Below are 14,773 nucleotides of genomic sequence, written 5' to 3'. Positions count from 1 at the left end.
AGTGCTCAACTCACAACGGAGGCCGGTGCCACCATTCATTCGGCAGCATCGTCCGCTTCCTCCAAAAATTCATCCGTTATCCGAACAGATCTTCCCAGCCTGACAAGCTCCTTGAAGAGTCGTTTCAGCGAAGGAGCCTTGACGTTGTTCTCATCGCCCCATGCCGTTGTGATGCGGATCTTCTCATCGTTGGGGGTGTCCAGGCTCCCCCCGATGGTATTGTCGCCCACAATGACCAGGCCGCAGCGTTGCCGGGTCATCATTACGTTGATCCGCGCCTCTTCCGCGACAAACTTGGGGCCGGGCCTCCTGCCCGCAACGCCCATCACGAGCATGACAATGTCGCTTTCGTGACCCTGGAACGAGTCAACGGTGGAGGGCAGCCCCGTGCCCCGGAGCTGCGGATATCTTTCCAGCTTGTCTCTGATCTCGCGCACGGTAGCGGCGTAGGGGCTCAAGAAACGAATTCGAGCAGGGTCCGCGCCCTCCTCGTCGACGAAACGGGCGGCAAGGCGGAGAGCTGCGAGGCTTTGCTCCGGGCAGCGCGCGGAGCCGGTGAACTCGTTGATGATCGACTTCGCAACATCGCAGTGCACAAAGACTGGCAGCATTTTGCCGGGACGGGGCCTGGACAGCTGTTCAAAGTGTCGGCACATGAAGGCTTCCAGGTCTCTTCCAATGTCAAACTTTTCGAGGGAAACGTCGCAGGTGGCATTGTACGACAAGGGCACATCTGGATACATTATCTTCGAGATGATATCAAACATACCGTTTGCCATGCGCAGCTGCTGCTTCAATCGATAAACAGGCATTCCCATGCCCTGCAGAGCTCGCATCTGGGATAGCTGGCCGTCTTTGGCGATCCGATGGACCGGATGGTCGTTGCCATCCATTACCATCTTGCTCAGAACCAGAGGGGCAAACTGCCTATCATCGCCGGAGAGAAAGATCGGAAGCGCCGTGTTTCCCCAGATGCCGTACAATTCAGGCCGGTTCATGCTGCCGGCCTCATCGACAGCAACAGCGCGAGCCTTTGTCTTTTTCCAGAGCTTGTACGGCACGGCGGCTAGCTGCGCGGAGGTTGCACAGAGGATGTCGGCAGCATCGACAACCGCAGCCAGGAATTCGAGCATCTCGCCGTCTCTGATTCGATCGGCTAGGAAATCACTCCAGCTGCAACTTCCGCTGGCGACCTCGCGGAGACAAATCCATCTTGGGTGCTCATGGACATCCTGGCGGAGCTGCGAGAGAGGACCAATGTCATCCACGGGTATGGCGTCAACGGCACTCGACTCCAGGACGACGAGGGCCCAGTAGGTTACTGAAAATGGCAGCCGCCAGGCCGATCTCTGAAACTCACTGAACAGCTCGGCCTCGCTGTCGTCTGGGAATTCGAGAAGGTGCTTGAAGACATGCAGCTCATCACTCATCTTGTACCCTCGCACAATCATTGGATGGCAGTACTCGAGATACGGATACGTCGTTCGACAGCGCTTTCTGACAGATCTGGCTACCTCGTCGATTTTCTGTGCGTAATTGTCGATGGTCGATTAGTCGGGCCAGAGCACAGAATCTGCCCGAACTTGACATTCATAGCCAGGACTGCAGCGGCGGAGGCAGTGGTTTTCCCGGTACCAGGAGCCTGTGAAATCATCGTTAGGAACTGGCCGTGCTGAATTACAATCATGCTATTGCTCTATAGAGGGGAGAAACTCACAGCAATGAGGAGGCCACATCCAAGGGGCCGGTTGCTCAAGTAGCCGCGGAAGCGAGCTTGGTCAAGCGGCAGTGCCTCCTGGACAATGGCATCTGCCAAAAAGCTGTCGCCGAAATCCAGCAAGTTGACCGTTGGCATGCTCACTTGGCGCGTCACTTTTGTCCACTCAAAGAAGCCAGCACCCTGCACGAGGCATCTGTGCAGCAGCATCCATGAGTTGACTTCGGTCTCTGTTGTCTCGGCAGAGGCTGTACTGGCATAATCATTTGTCGGTCTGGCGTCGGGATGGAAGATGTTGACAGTGAGAGCCTGTCTGGTAACCTCCCGGATCCCGACGTCAAAGACAAAAGCTGCCTAAGCGTCTGGCTCGATGTAACCGTGTTCGGCGGTTTTAACATTGAGCAGCAAGTCTTCTGTGCTAATGTCATGCGACTGGCGGACGGCTCGGCGCTCGCTACCTCTTGTAACAACTCGGCAGTTTCTAACCACGAATAAGAAAAGATTCCCCAAAGCAATGGAATTGGGATACTCACAAGACATGCGCGGGGTTTTCATCCTCTGGGGATTCAAAAATGGCTATTTTGAACGACTCAGCCGTAAGTAAGCGACGCCAGGCTGCCTTGTAATGGACCCAGAATGCGTCAGACGAACTATGGCATATATGCGCCCTTGGCCAGGATTGGCGAATCTGACATCGCTTCTTTGTTTGTACAGCTATTCTGGTGAGCAGTGATGAAATTGTCACGTCGAAAGTTTAGTCTTACCTGTTTTGCTGCATCCTCGAGCCACAAGACGTCCTGCACGGTGCCCTGCTGAGCTGCACACAGATGCGTGCGGTACTCGTCATGCCTATCGATAGTAAGTAGGGGCCACAAAGAAAAGCCTGTGAAGATGGATGCTTACCAGAAAATTGGTGCCATGGCTGGACCTCTATGGGCCTTCGCCATGGCTCTGAACTCGTCCATGTCGGTGACGAGATCCCGCAAGTACGGATTGTACGCGGTCTCGTGCAGGTTATCCGGGCCGAACCTCTCTTGCACCTTTACTTGTTGGGATCCTATGGCAAACTTGAACATTTTTTGCTCCAAAAAGTCCAGCAAGAGGTGGGCGTCGGGGTCGGGCTGGCCACGGCTGTACCAAGCTTCGGCCAGGCGGTTGTCTGGGTTGGCAAAGGGAACGCCATAGCCCATGACTCGGGCCGTTTCTCCTGCTGGAAGTTGGGCGCGCAGGATTGCCACGTCGCCCTCGACTGGTGGAGTTGTTTCGGCCCAGAATCTGTTGATGAAATCCTGGCTAGCCACCTCGTACGTATACAGTGTTTCGCGCGGAAATTTGACCGTCAGTACATGCTCATTCGGCTGCACTGTGCGCGACTGATGGACTGTGACAGTAAGTAAGTGTCAAGGTAGAAGTCGGAGAACAGTAAGGAAAATAAGAAAAGTAGGGGTACCAAAAAAAAGGAGGGGGGCATATTAAGTACAAGAAGAAGAAAAACTTACAGCTAAAGCTTACTCCATGACCCGAGTCCTCGTTCGCAGACTGGTCGGAGGGGAACGGGAGGTCGAGCGTGAAGCCAATGTAAGGTTCCATGTACCCTCCTGTTTTGCACGTAATGCGCGCCCCGACACGGCTTGACGGCATAATGGTCTTGCTGCACGCAATGACGGAATCCGTGTCCTCGAAGCTTGTCCCGTCTTAGCTCTTACGTTGCGTGGTGGGCTTGCTCGCTCGTTTCGTGGGAAGGGACTTACAAGAGGATGCAACCATTCCTTGACATGGCGTGTTTGCGTACCTTGGGGCCAACGGCCTCCGGAACAAAGTTTCCCTGTTGCGAAGCCATCGCTGCAATTTTTAAAGAAAGACACCAGACGTCAGTATACTGTGACTGGGAAGTGTGCCACGAGGAGAGATTTTTCGTGGCTCGCGATCAAAGAGGCAGGAAGAGGGAAACTCACCAGAAGCAAAAAGCTGGCGGGGGGGGTATGCAGGGTTATAGAACACCTGCTGCTCGTCAAAAGACGAAGAAGGCCTGCGGCGGCGTCGACGTGAGGGTTTCGCAGGGTTTAGAACACCTGCTTTTCGTCAAAAGACGAAGGGTGACTCCTGCGGCGTCGAAGGTGAGGAGCTCGCAGGGTTTAAAACACCTGCTTCTCGTCAAAAGTTGAAGGGGGGATGCGGCGGCGTCGAAGATGGGGGATTGGCAGGGTTTAAAGCACCTGCTCCTCGTCAAAAGACGAAGGGGGATGCAGCGACGGGATGGCTTGTACCACGATCCTGGAGGCAAAGCTTCGGGGACCGTCTTGATGGTAGGTTGGGATTTGGCTGCAGTTGGAGAGGGATGGAAAAAATTGCCTCGTCTTTATTAGCAAATATGGAAAGAAAAAAAAGTGCGAGGTGAACGGTGCTGCTGCGCGCTTTATGCGTGCGCGTGGCCCTGACGGACAAACGGAGAACAGTCTTGGCCGTTAATCTGCAAACGGGCAATACGTTTGGGTGAACGGCAGCGGATTAATCAGTTCCTCAAGTCAGGGCAAAACAGCAGAGCAGACAAGTTCGTTTTTAACAAGTGTTTTGTGTATTAGATAGATAGAAACCTATGCCAAGGTATTTGTACAAGAATTTTTGGTGGCTCCCTGCCAATGCAAGTCAGCGAGTGTAGCTACAGCAAATATGGTGCCACGGTTATGGCGAGAATATGAGAAAAAGCCAATCGCTAAATGTAACTCGAAAGTAGAAAAGGAAGATATTCCCGCAGACTGGTAGCTTGGACCATTTTAACCGGTGCGACCATCGCCGGAGTCGGGATAAACTGTACAAAAGGGTTAGTGTTTTGGAAATTTTGGCTCGTTTGGACCGAAGAGAAAACTTACAGAATGTGCAAGTGGCGATAATGGCGTAGAGACATATTAGCAAGAAGCCTTCCAGCCAGTGACTCTTGCCATCGCCAATGAGGTAGTTTGTGAGAAGCACGGCAACAAACATGACGGCTACCTGGAACTCGTCCAAGCTCAGGTCCATGTACTTGTTTCCGAGACCCCAACCGATGATGACGAGGAGAGGGATGAGGAAGAGAGCAACCTGCATGCTGGAGCCGACTGCGACACCAATGGCAAGATCCATCTTGTCCTTTACTGCGACGGTCACGGCAGTGGCGTGCTCAGCGGCGTTGCCAACAATGGGCAGCAGAATGAGGCCGACAAATTCCTTTCGCAGAGCCGTGGTCTCGGTCAGGTGGTCAATCGAGTCGACCATGAATTCGGCACAGAGCGCAATAATGACGGTAGAGCCAAGAAGGGTGCCAATGGCGACGAAAAAGTGCAGCTGAGGGTCATCTGACTCGTCTTCCTCCTCTTCTTCGGGAGGAGTGCGGTCCTCAAGCGGCATCGCGGCCAGGTTCTGTTCTTCTTGGCTGGAGCTGGCATGGCCATGACGCATAAGGGCACTAGCACCAGGCATGTGAGAAAAGCCTTCCTTGATGCTCTGTCCATGAGTCCACGGCCGAGCAGCAACCTTTTTGCTCTGTTCATTGAAAACGTCGAGATGGGTATGCAGTTGGAAGAAGAGATAGGCAAAGTAAACGAGCAGCAGGATGACGGCCGTGCCGCGAGAGAGCTTGGCGATTTCCGTCTGCGCCGCATTGGTCTTGAGCTCAAAGACAGTCGGCACAATGACGGAGGCGACGGCAAGGGCGAGGAGAGACGCAGCAGTCTGGGCGACGGTGGTGTTGAAGTGTTGCTCCGTGCGGCGCAGGCCGCCAAAGAAGAAGCAAAAGCCCATGACAAGCAAAAGGTTGGACAGGATGGAGCCAATGAGCGACGTCTGCACGACAACAATTTCGCCCTTGATAAGAGCAATGATGGCGACGATGAGTTCGACAGCATTACCAAAGGTGGCGTTGATGAGACCTCCGAGGGTCTCACCAGTGCGAAGGGCGATTTCTTCGGTGGCATAGCTCAGCATAGCAGCGAGAGGAATAATGGCAATGAAGTTGACGACAAAGACGATGGTCGGACTGACGCTCTTGACATAGTTGAGGGCGATGCCGACGGGGGCGGCAAACAACAAAATATTGATCCAAGAGTTGAGGAATGTGCGCTGTAGCTGGTTGGCGACGGTGAAGGGATGTCTGGGATGGACGGGACGATATAGCGCATTCGTCTTGACCTTTTTCGATTTGCTGTCATCCGCATCTTCCTCTTGGTTGTTGCTCATGACTCGGGAGGGTCCGTCCTCGGGCTTGCGGTTTCTGACGCCGGCCGCATTGGCGCCGGCCACGCCATTGGCGGCGGTGTGATCGGTGCCGATTGATTTCTCCTCGGCGACTTGAGTAAGCTCGGGATCTTGGTTCGGGTCGGTCGTGGCCGAACGTGTCTTCTGTTGAGGCGCAGTGGCGGCGTGGCTGAGACCGGATCCGTCGCCATCGGCTTCTAGGTCACGGTCGTTGCGATCGGGCGCCCATGTGCCTCTGCGGCTCTGATTCCAGGCAACATGGCGGAATGGATTCCAAGTCTGGTCGGTGCTTGAGCGGCTGACGTTGTGCGCAATGCGCTTGATGTTGTAGGTGTTGACTGGCATTGGGCGAGCACGGTCAGCGTCTGGGTTGATGGATAGAAAATATGTCGACAGTGTTCGAGACCATAGGGTCAAGCGTTCAAACAAAAACGAGTCTCGGCTATAAGGGCATTGGAAAGGAAATATGCAAGTATGTGTATGGTGTCGCGGCAGGTGCGGAAGCGCCGAGGGAGATGTGCGATGGTGGGAGTGAAGTGATCTGAGGATGACGGCGCGAAGCAAGTGGCGGACGAGTGCGAAACGCTTTGCTCACTCAAGTAGCCAAGCCTCGTCGGGTTGCGTAGCGTCAGCTTCGCGGAAGTGTGGGTGAGATGCAGAATGGAGAAGGATGCAGGAATACCTAGCCAGCAGAGCGGCACACAAGAGGTATCGGCATGGATGATGGATGGGTGAATGGAGATGGAGGCTGTCTGTGTGGCATTGCTGGCATGGCGGCGTTTGGAGCCAAGCAGCTTCGGGTAGGTGGATAGCTTAGCTCCATATTTGGTGGACGAACCACTAAAATGAAGCCTTGATGCTGCTGCGCTTGCAGTAATCCAGGTGTACCTAATCTGTACCTAGGTATCTTAGGTGCCTTATTCAGGTACCTACCTAGGTAGCCACTAGGTACCTAGGTATGTAGGTTAGGTAGGTAAGGTATTGCGCTGCCGCTGACGGAGGATCTGCCAAAAAGTGTCCAGTCCATTCATCAGAGCACGGCACGCCTTGGATCGCATGGACCTGCTGTGCAACCCCATGAAACCTTGCACATGGTTGCAGTTGCAGACTCGTGCAAATGTTTGCGCGCGTCTAGAAATGCAGAATGACGGGCTTGTGCGACAACAAGGACAACAGAGGATGAAACATTCGACTCACAGCTCATTGTTTGGGTTCACTGAGGCGCTCCACTGTAGCGGCAATAACTGTAAAGCAAGTACCTAACAAGGTAGGGCGTCGTGGATTTTGGGGTGAGTCTGGCTGAGCGCGCCGGGAAAGGGGCAAAGACGCAGGCCAAGAATTTCCAAGAGATCGATCTGCGGCAGCCAAGACGTGATGGCTTGGCGATGAAGAATTTGTTCAACGACAAAGAGAAAAAAATCTGCGTTGAATGTCCCTGTTAGCGATTGGAATTCTTTCCCGTGTAAATAACGCTGCAGCCTGTCGGCGGCCTCACTGCCCGCCCACCTGTCTCTCACTCTTCCCCAACAAACAGCGTAGTAGCCTAGTCTGAGCTTGTTTTGATAGCGCCGTGTCGCTCTGCCGAGGCGCAGCAGCAAAGATGAGGCAAACGAAGAGGCATCGCAGAAACGACAGCATCTGGCCGGCTGCGACAGCGTGACGGGAGGCGTCTGCGGCCTGACGAAAGACTTACTCTTTTGAGACAATCGCTGGCCGTTGCGACTCAATGTCAGCTTATTAGCACAGCACAGCCCCCGGAGCGGAAAATCGGCTTTGAGAGAGAGTGACGAGTGATAATCGCCGCGCGTTCGTTCCTTTTTGAATCCCTCCTTCGAATGGAGAGTGCAAAGGTGGGAGCGTTCAGCTTCTTATTTGTTTTTGTTGCAAAGCTTGGGCCGATCTGCACCTCCTCGGGACGAAAAAGTAGCGCGTGAAAATAACGTTTGACCCGACTGGGTCCTGCGATTGAGTACTTCGTACGCGAGGGATGCCAAACCGAGAGTTTGCCAAATGCGCCGGGGTCGAATCAAAGAAACAAAAGGCACTGACTGGGAGAGGAAAGGAAGATGGGAAGAGGGTGGGAGCAGCTGGCTAGTTACTTGGCATTTGAAAGGCATGCGCATATAAACTCGGCCGTCTCAACTCCTCGTTTGTCTCCCTCCCTGTCTCTCCTTGACGTACTGATGTTATTAGCTGGTGACTAGCTTGTACAGCAACTGCCGCCAGTCACCACCAAGACGGCCCATAGCCCGAGGCTCGTGAAACTCGCTTTCTCCCCAAATTAGCTCTCCCACGCCTACGGCACCAGGCGGCTTGGCGGCCTCCCACAACGCTACGCTCCCTTTGTGCTAACAATCACCGTCTTCCAGATTCTCCAATGCACACAAGTACAATCAATCCTGGAACGACCCAGCCTGTGGGCTCCCAATTGCTAATTTGCTACCCACTACTCCGTAGCCTCCATCTGTCCCCAGCTCTCTGGCCCCAGCTGTCTCCCAATCTCTTAGCCCAAGCCACCAGCCTAACCATAAATCCCCCAATGGCAGACGTGCACGACGTGGAATCTTGGTGGCTTGAGCTGTCATGCACCAGACAGTTACACACCTACGTACGTGGACTACGCTGTGTGGCGCACCGTTTTCCCTGTTCCTAGCCGCCCCGCCTCGCATCCTGTCGTCATCGTCAGTAAGCACCAAGACCACGCCAGTACATCTGCCCTTCTTTTCTGTAGCGACCACGTAGCTGACTATTGCGAGTCATTGTAAAAGAAAGAAAAAAAGAAAGTCATTGTATCGCTCGTAGCCATCATAGATATCTTGTTTCGTTTCAGCAACTAGCAAAGTGCGTCTCTACTAGATTAACTCATGGGTATGTATCCGCCAAATATAAACGCCTCTCTTCCCAGGCTTTCTCGCCGCAGCGGACAAGCTCCCAGTCCAGCAAAAAGTGTGCCTCGGGACGCCTCTCCCGATCTGTTTAACCATATAAAATCCCAAATAGACAACGTTAACAACAAAAAGAGCGCTGATCCCTCATAAATCACACATGAAAACACCAGCCCATCACACTAAAGCCATGATGCATCGACTGCCTCATCGTCTGGCTCCATGCTTGATAGGCGCGGCCGTCCTCGTTTTCGCGGCTGAGAGTTTGATCGAGGACGCTTCTTTCGCCCGCTAGGTGTAGATCCTCCCTTCCTCTTGCGCCCTCTCTCGCCGCCTTCGCCGTCATCCTCGCCTTCACTCGGCGTGCTCGCTGCATCCAGCTCCGCGTCCTGCTCGTCTTCTGCAACCTTGAACTCCTTATCGACATTCATCAGCTCAATTAGGGCCTTGCACTTTGCACCCATGCCTTGCAGCGTATCGAAGCCTGTTCCATGTGCCTCCAACTCTTCCCAGACCTTGTCTCCGTGTACGCCCTGCACTTTGGTCGGCGTCTTGTTGAGATCCTTTGCCAGAAGCTTTGCTTTACTATCGTGACGGCTGGTCCCCATGTTGTAGAGCTTTCGTAAATGCGTGCGGGCCTCCCAGAGCATGAGCAGTATCACCGACGCTGAGGCTAGCTGCCGGAATCGCGCTGGATCGACATCCGCACCCACCACTGGTGCTTCTGCAATGTCGGCTGGCTCTCCTTCGGCGTCACCTGATGCATCTTCAGTCGCATTCGGTACGTCCAGGTCCATACGCATGTTGAAGATTTCTGATTCAATTGCTTGTGCGACAGTGGCTCCTGTTGTGGTCACAATCTTCTCCATGGTATTCACCGCCGTATGCACCTCGCCCATGGTCTGGTAGTCGAAATAAGTCAGGTTTTCCACGACAAACCGACCAAAGCCAACCTGCTGCGGGACACCACTCTTCGCATTGAGCTTGTTGAGATCAAAATCGACCTGATAGCAGAGCTTCTCCAAGAATCTTTGCTTGTTCTTCATCTTGCTGATTTTGAGCACCTCCATCAGCAAGTGTAGCTTGGCTTGGAAGGGTTCTGTCGTAGCGCCATGGGGGTCTTTGACAACATCGCGCTGATAGTTGAAGGCCGATTGCACTGCCTTGACATATTCTCGCTCCAGCACCGTCTCATGCTTCTCATGCAGCGCTCGGTGCTCCATGAACGCTAGTTCGGCAATCTTCTTGTTAGCAGATGTCTCCAGCGTGATCAGAGTAACGCCGGTTTCTTTTGGATGCGTCAAGCCCTGGCGATTGATGCTACCCAAAACCTCCATAGCCAGGAATGCGTATTCGTCCTGACTGGAAAGTGCTATGCGCGTGAAGTCCTTCAAAAACCTTTGCGTTGTAGCACTGGCAACGTCGTCAAAAGTGGTGCCGCCCATGATCGTGAGTTCTCGTTTACCACCAGCCGCGGCAGCTTGAGTAGAAGCCTCCGATCGCCGCTCTTCTCCCAGAAGGAACTCTTTGAAGGACTTGAGAATCATGGTCTCCAACATGGGTATCTGGTCCTGGAACACTTGCTGGAATGCCGTGTAGACCTTGGCAAGTACATAGTTTCGTGGCCATGACTGGCAAACTAATCCAATTGCCTCAAGTGCGGCTTTCCTGGCTTCAAGGGGCTGCTTCGGATTGGTGAACGGCGATACGATATCCACGATCAAGCGCGGTACTGAGTCACCCTGCCACTTTTGAAATTTTGCCCTGAAGATCTCGATCTGCTGATCCAAATCACAGTGTTTTGCCACGTTGCCAACGATAATGGCGTAGGCGCACAGGATATTGAGGCGTTTTGGGTCAAGGGGTGCAGATGCAATCCTCTGGATGCCAACCAAGCTGGAGGCAACCAAGTTGGCCATTGGGCTGAAATCGTTGAGTAAATCGCACACGACCTTGGCGCAGGCAATCAGGTCGTCTAGAGCGCCTCTGGATGAGATTTTTCCAACGCCTTGAAGAAGTTGCTTGCGCACCTCTCCCAGAAATTGTGAGTGCACAGTAGAAAGCTGTGGAAGTACCCTCTTATAGATAACTGTAACTGCACGGAACGCAGCCAGCTCTTCTTGCCCAGAAAAGCTCGCAAGCTGAGGCTTCAAGAGACGGATCTGTTCAAAGTTGAAGAGCTTCGGGTCCGCGTTTGCGAAAATGGTAAGAACCTGAAGCGCGTCTCTGCCTGACGGCCCTGATGATTCTTCCGAGTCCGGGTTGTCAAGGAGCCCAAACATGTCGCTAGTCAATTTCGAGCAGACTGAAAATGGGCCTTCCAATGACTTGTTGTTAGGCCGGAGAATAGTCTGAAAGACTTTGTCCAGGACTTCAGTGGCGGTTCCTGTTTTGACCGTCTGAATGATGAGAGCCACGTGCTCCGTAATTGCGGTCTGATAGGCAGCCGTTCCATCGCTCGAGTAGAAGGGGGCAAACCACACCTCTTCGATCATTTGGCGAGCCAGGTCTCGCACACCTTCATCCGGATCTTGCACACGCCGAAGCAGGCCGTTTGCAATAGCGCAACGTATGCCCTTGTTTCGGTTGCGCAAGTAAATGTCTCGTGCCAGCTTCATGGCACGCTTCCGTACACCTACGCCAGCGTCCTGGAACCGGTCGATGATTTTTGGTGTCAATGACGGTTCGAGAGCTGGACGCATCGTAATGCAGCTACCAAGCAGCCCTAGAGCAGAGTCTCTGACTTGAGTCGAAGAATCACTCGAGCACTCCAGGATCAATTGAATAACGCTGGAGTCTCCGTCCAGGATAGAAGGGTCCGTTTCGAGAACTTGGTTGACACTCTTGAGACTCTTGCTTCGAACCGTCGCTTGATCGCTTGCCATAGAACCCAGCAGGATGTTGAGAATCTTGCCAAAAGACTCGAAGAGCGGCGACCGTAATAATATTATGGTGAAGGCAAGCTTCGCCTGGTTGGCGCTAATTGCTTTGAACGTATACTCGCTAGCAAGCCACTTGCGGTCGTCAACCATCTTTCGAAGTCGGTAAGCGAGGCGACCGAACTCACTGTCTCGCTCAAACTCCTCATCTTTGATGGAATCGTATGCGATGTGAGTCCTGTTGGCCCAGTCTGTAATGACAAAGGCAACGGCACTGGCCAAGTGCTGATCCTCTGTGCTGCGACTTTGTAAATACTCAAGAACGGCACGGAACGGCCCTGCCCAAGTAACCAAGTATTCTGGTTGGCTCTTCTGCTCCAAAATATGGATGGCAAGATCAGCGAGGTAGCGTGACATTTCATCTGCGTCGGCACCTTCGAAATTGGTAGCAGTGCCTTTGACGTGGGAGCGCAGACGCGAGATGGCCGCACTCATAGAGCCTAGCAGTTCCAGTGCCATATTTTTGGCAGGAACAGCCGTCTTTTGTCCTTCAAATAGCTGCACCATACGCAACATGAGGAGGCGTAGAAGAAGCTCGGCGCACGGCCAATCGGGTGAGTCAAGGCATACGGTAAAGTCTTCCACAAATAGGTCCAGCAGGTTGCGATACGGTGTGTCTCCTGATTTCGTGGAGCCAATAGCTCTCTTCACGATGAAGTTGATCACGTACGAGGCGTTTCGCGTAGCATTGTCGTACAGGGGACTTGATATCGTGTCCAGCTCTTGGATGGCAATTGCATGCTGCTGTGAAGCATGATCATCGCTGGTCAGCGACGATACCGCCTGCCCATGCCTGGATGCTGTTTCTGTGCTGGCAGCTTCACCCTCTGCATCTCCATTCAAGTCGTTCAGCAGTGCCGCTCGGCGACCCTCGCCACTTTGGTCAACTTTCCCGGAGCTTGACTGGACTAGTCGCATAATCAGTGCAGACACAGGCTGTATGCTACCTCCATCAGCTAGTTTAAACTGTTTGGAGCTCTGTTTGCCGACGGGAAGCTTCTCTAGCGATGTGAGGATGTCGTCAATGATACCCTGCCGTTGCTCAGGCTTGTTGACAAAAACTTGGCAGAGAATGTCCATGGCCACTGAACGGATGCCGTCAAACTTCTGTACTCCAACAACAGAGTCACGCTCGACATGCGCATTCTCGACAAAGATGAGTTTCGATGCAGTGTACTCCAGAGTATTGATTGCGGTCTCGGAAAGCTCAATTTTGGCAATTAGCTCTGCAATTGATGCGAACAGCTTTTGGCAGGTGACAAATATTGTTGAAAGCGTCTTCTTGTGCTTGAACAGAAGCTTGAAAGTGGCTGCGCCGGTGCCGCTACTTCCAAGTTCAACGAGCGGCATAACAATGTCCTCGGTGACAGACTTGCAGAGGTTGACGCATCTAAGGATCATGGCTTCCGCATATAGTTGCTTATCCTCTCGGCCACCGGACAAGATCCGAAGACAGGTTCTTGCAGCCTTCATGGCTGTTTCAACTTCTGCAAGCTGTGCAACCCAAGCATCTGTAGCCGCCTCGTCCCAGTTTTCGTCAACGTGAATGTCGAGTATTTCCATGTTTTTGAGGCTGGTTTCACTGAGTTTGATTACTTGAAGGAGGTTTTCCACAGCGACTTTGTCGAATGTTCGCAAGTCAATAGCCTTTTGTAGTGCGCCGTGCAATTTTTGGTGCGTCACAGCTGTCATGGCAACTTCTTGATCTGGCATCAACCTCACGATATGATCGTAGCCTGGCTCCATGGCGAATGCATATCCAACAGCCGAAAAAATGGTACGAAGCTGGGAGTCCAGAGCGTCGAGTGCGGCTTCTCCGCGCTGGCGCTGGTCAAGACCGGAGCCGATGAGGTCTGATCCCTCTTGTCCATTGCCATACCTACGCGCTGAGAGATTGCTCGGCGCATCAGGAGCGACTGTCACATCTGCGTACTCATCTCTTCCACTTACTGCAGGAAACTCGATGCGCAAACCTCCAGCCGGCTCTGATGCAGCAACGATTATTTCATTGGCCTCCGCTAGAGGCGGCGGTGTTGTATTCCTCGCAGGCACTGAACTCGCGTCTGCGGCTTGCATGAAAACGTCGCCATCTTCGTAGGCAGACGGGTCAAAATTCTTCGAAGCTGTGATGGGGATTTCGACTTTGGCGGCAGCGTTGGACTGAACTGCTTCGGCGTTGCTCGCGATGGCATTTTTCGCTGCTTTTGGTGTCTTCTTCTCGGCGTTATTCTTGTGAGTCTTTTCAGGAGTCTGTTCAGGGACCTTGTCCACATCTTTCGACGGCTTGCGGGTGTGCGACGCGGAACCGTTGACAGCTTTGTCGGGCTTGGCGTTGATTTTGCTGGCTTTAAAGTACGTCTCGACTCGGTCATGCACAGCCTGCGTTACAGGCGTCAGGCCATTTGTAGAGGAATTTTTCGACGTAGATCTCGTTCGGCCGCGCGGGACAGACCGAAAGTTGCTGCAGGAAAAGGTCAGACACAGCAGGCTCGTCATGGCTCTAGCCGCGAAACTTACTATTGGGTGCGCTGTGCGGGCTTCATATCGTGCAGCACAAAGTCGACGGCTTGCTTTATATTCCTCGGTGCTTGTTCTTGCCCAGTGGTTGCCTCGTTATTCAGATTGTCAAACTCATGTCGAGGGAACAAGTTGGAGACGGGTTCAGCCGGTGAGCCTGAGCCAATCGAAGGGTCAGGGATGATGTCTAATCTCATGTTAGTTGGAATAGTTGCAGGATAGCAAATGTAGCTCCATACATGGGATAAAAGGGACTGTCGAGGTCTGCGGAGAGTATGGGAGAGCTTGTTGCAGCGTTAACGGTCGAGATATTGAAGCTGCTATGTTAGCCTCCTCGCGTCGGCTGCTGAGGCCATTCTGAGGGCCATTCATTGTGCCAGAGTGAATAGCTGCTATTGGTCGTCGTCGTTACGGCTGTCTGCCAGCTGGCATTGCGGGCTGAGGGAGCTGCCAGGCAATGGCGCATCGAAGGTGCAAACGCAGGG

At 53.3% G+C, this 14,773-nt stretch overlaps 4 protein-coding genes across 4 annotated transcripts; all 4 read right to left on the bottom strand.

Moving 5' to 3' along the window:
* Positions 1–35: 35 nt before the first annotated feature.
* Positions 36–1,451, bottom strand: LMH87_006879 (uncharacterized protein; the record flags this gene model as incomplete). Its single annotated transcript, XM_056204838.1, has 1 exon — positions 36–1,451. One exon carries the CDS (start codon positions 1,449–1,451, stop codon positions 36–38), a length of 1,416 nt encoding a protein of 471 aa, XP_056060154.1.
* A 59-nt stretch (positions 1,452–1,510) lies between these two features.
* Positions 1,511–3,557, bottom strand: LMH87_006878 (uncharacterized protein; the record flags this gene model as incomplete). The annotated part of the gene is made up of 9 exons (XM_056204837.1): positions 1,511–1,642; positions 1,718–2,067; positions 2,176–2,198; positions 2,251–2,306; positions 2,369–2,431; positions 2,482–2,566; positions 2,621–3,098; positions 3,217–3,401; positions 3,469–3,557. 9 exons carry the CDS (start codon positions 3,555–3,557, stop codon positions 1,511–1,513), a joined length of 1,461 nt encoding a protein of 486 aa, XP_056060153.1.
* Positions 3,558–4,491: 934 nt separating this feature from the next.
* On the bottom strand, positions 4,492–7,151 carry LMH87_006877 (uncharacterized protein; the record flags this gene model as incomplete). The annotated part of the gene is made up of 3 exons (XM_056204836.1): positions 4,492–4,526; positions 4,588–6,285; positions 7,145–7,151. 3 exons carry the CDS (start codon positions 7,149–7,151, stop codon positions 4,492–4,494), a joined length of 1,740 nt encoding a protein of 579 aa, XP_056060152.1.
* Positions 7,152–9,014: 1,863 nt separating this feature from the next.
* LMH87_006876 (uncharacterized protein) lies at positions 9,015–14,660 on the bottom strand (the record flags this gene model as incomplete). Its single annotated transcript, XM_056204835.1, has 3 exons — positions 9,015–14,232; positions 14,289–14,475; positions 14,528–14,660. 3 exons carry the CDS (start codon positions 14,658–14,660, stop codon positions 9,015–9,017), a joined length of 5,538 nt encoding a protein of 1,845 aa, XP_056060151.1.
* Between the last annotated feature and the right edge of the window lie 113 nt (positions 14,661–14,773).

The sequence above is a fragment of the Akanthomyces muscarius genome, chromosome 1, assembly GCF_028009165.1.
Source record: "Akanthomyces muscarius strain Ve6 chromosome 1, whole genome shotgun sequence".
Classification (NCBI taxonomy): domain Eukaryota; kingdom Fungi; phylum Ascomycota; class Sordariomycetes; order Hypocreales; family Cordycipitaceae; genus Akanthomyces; species Akanthomyces muscarius.
Note: the sequence above shows the minus strand (reverse complement) of the source record. Positions and strands in the feature narration are given on the sequence as shown.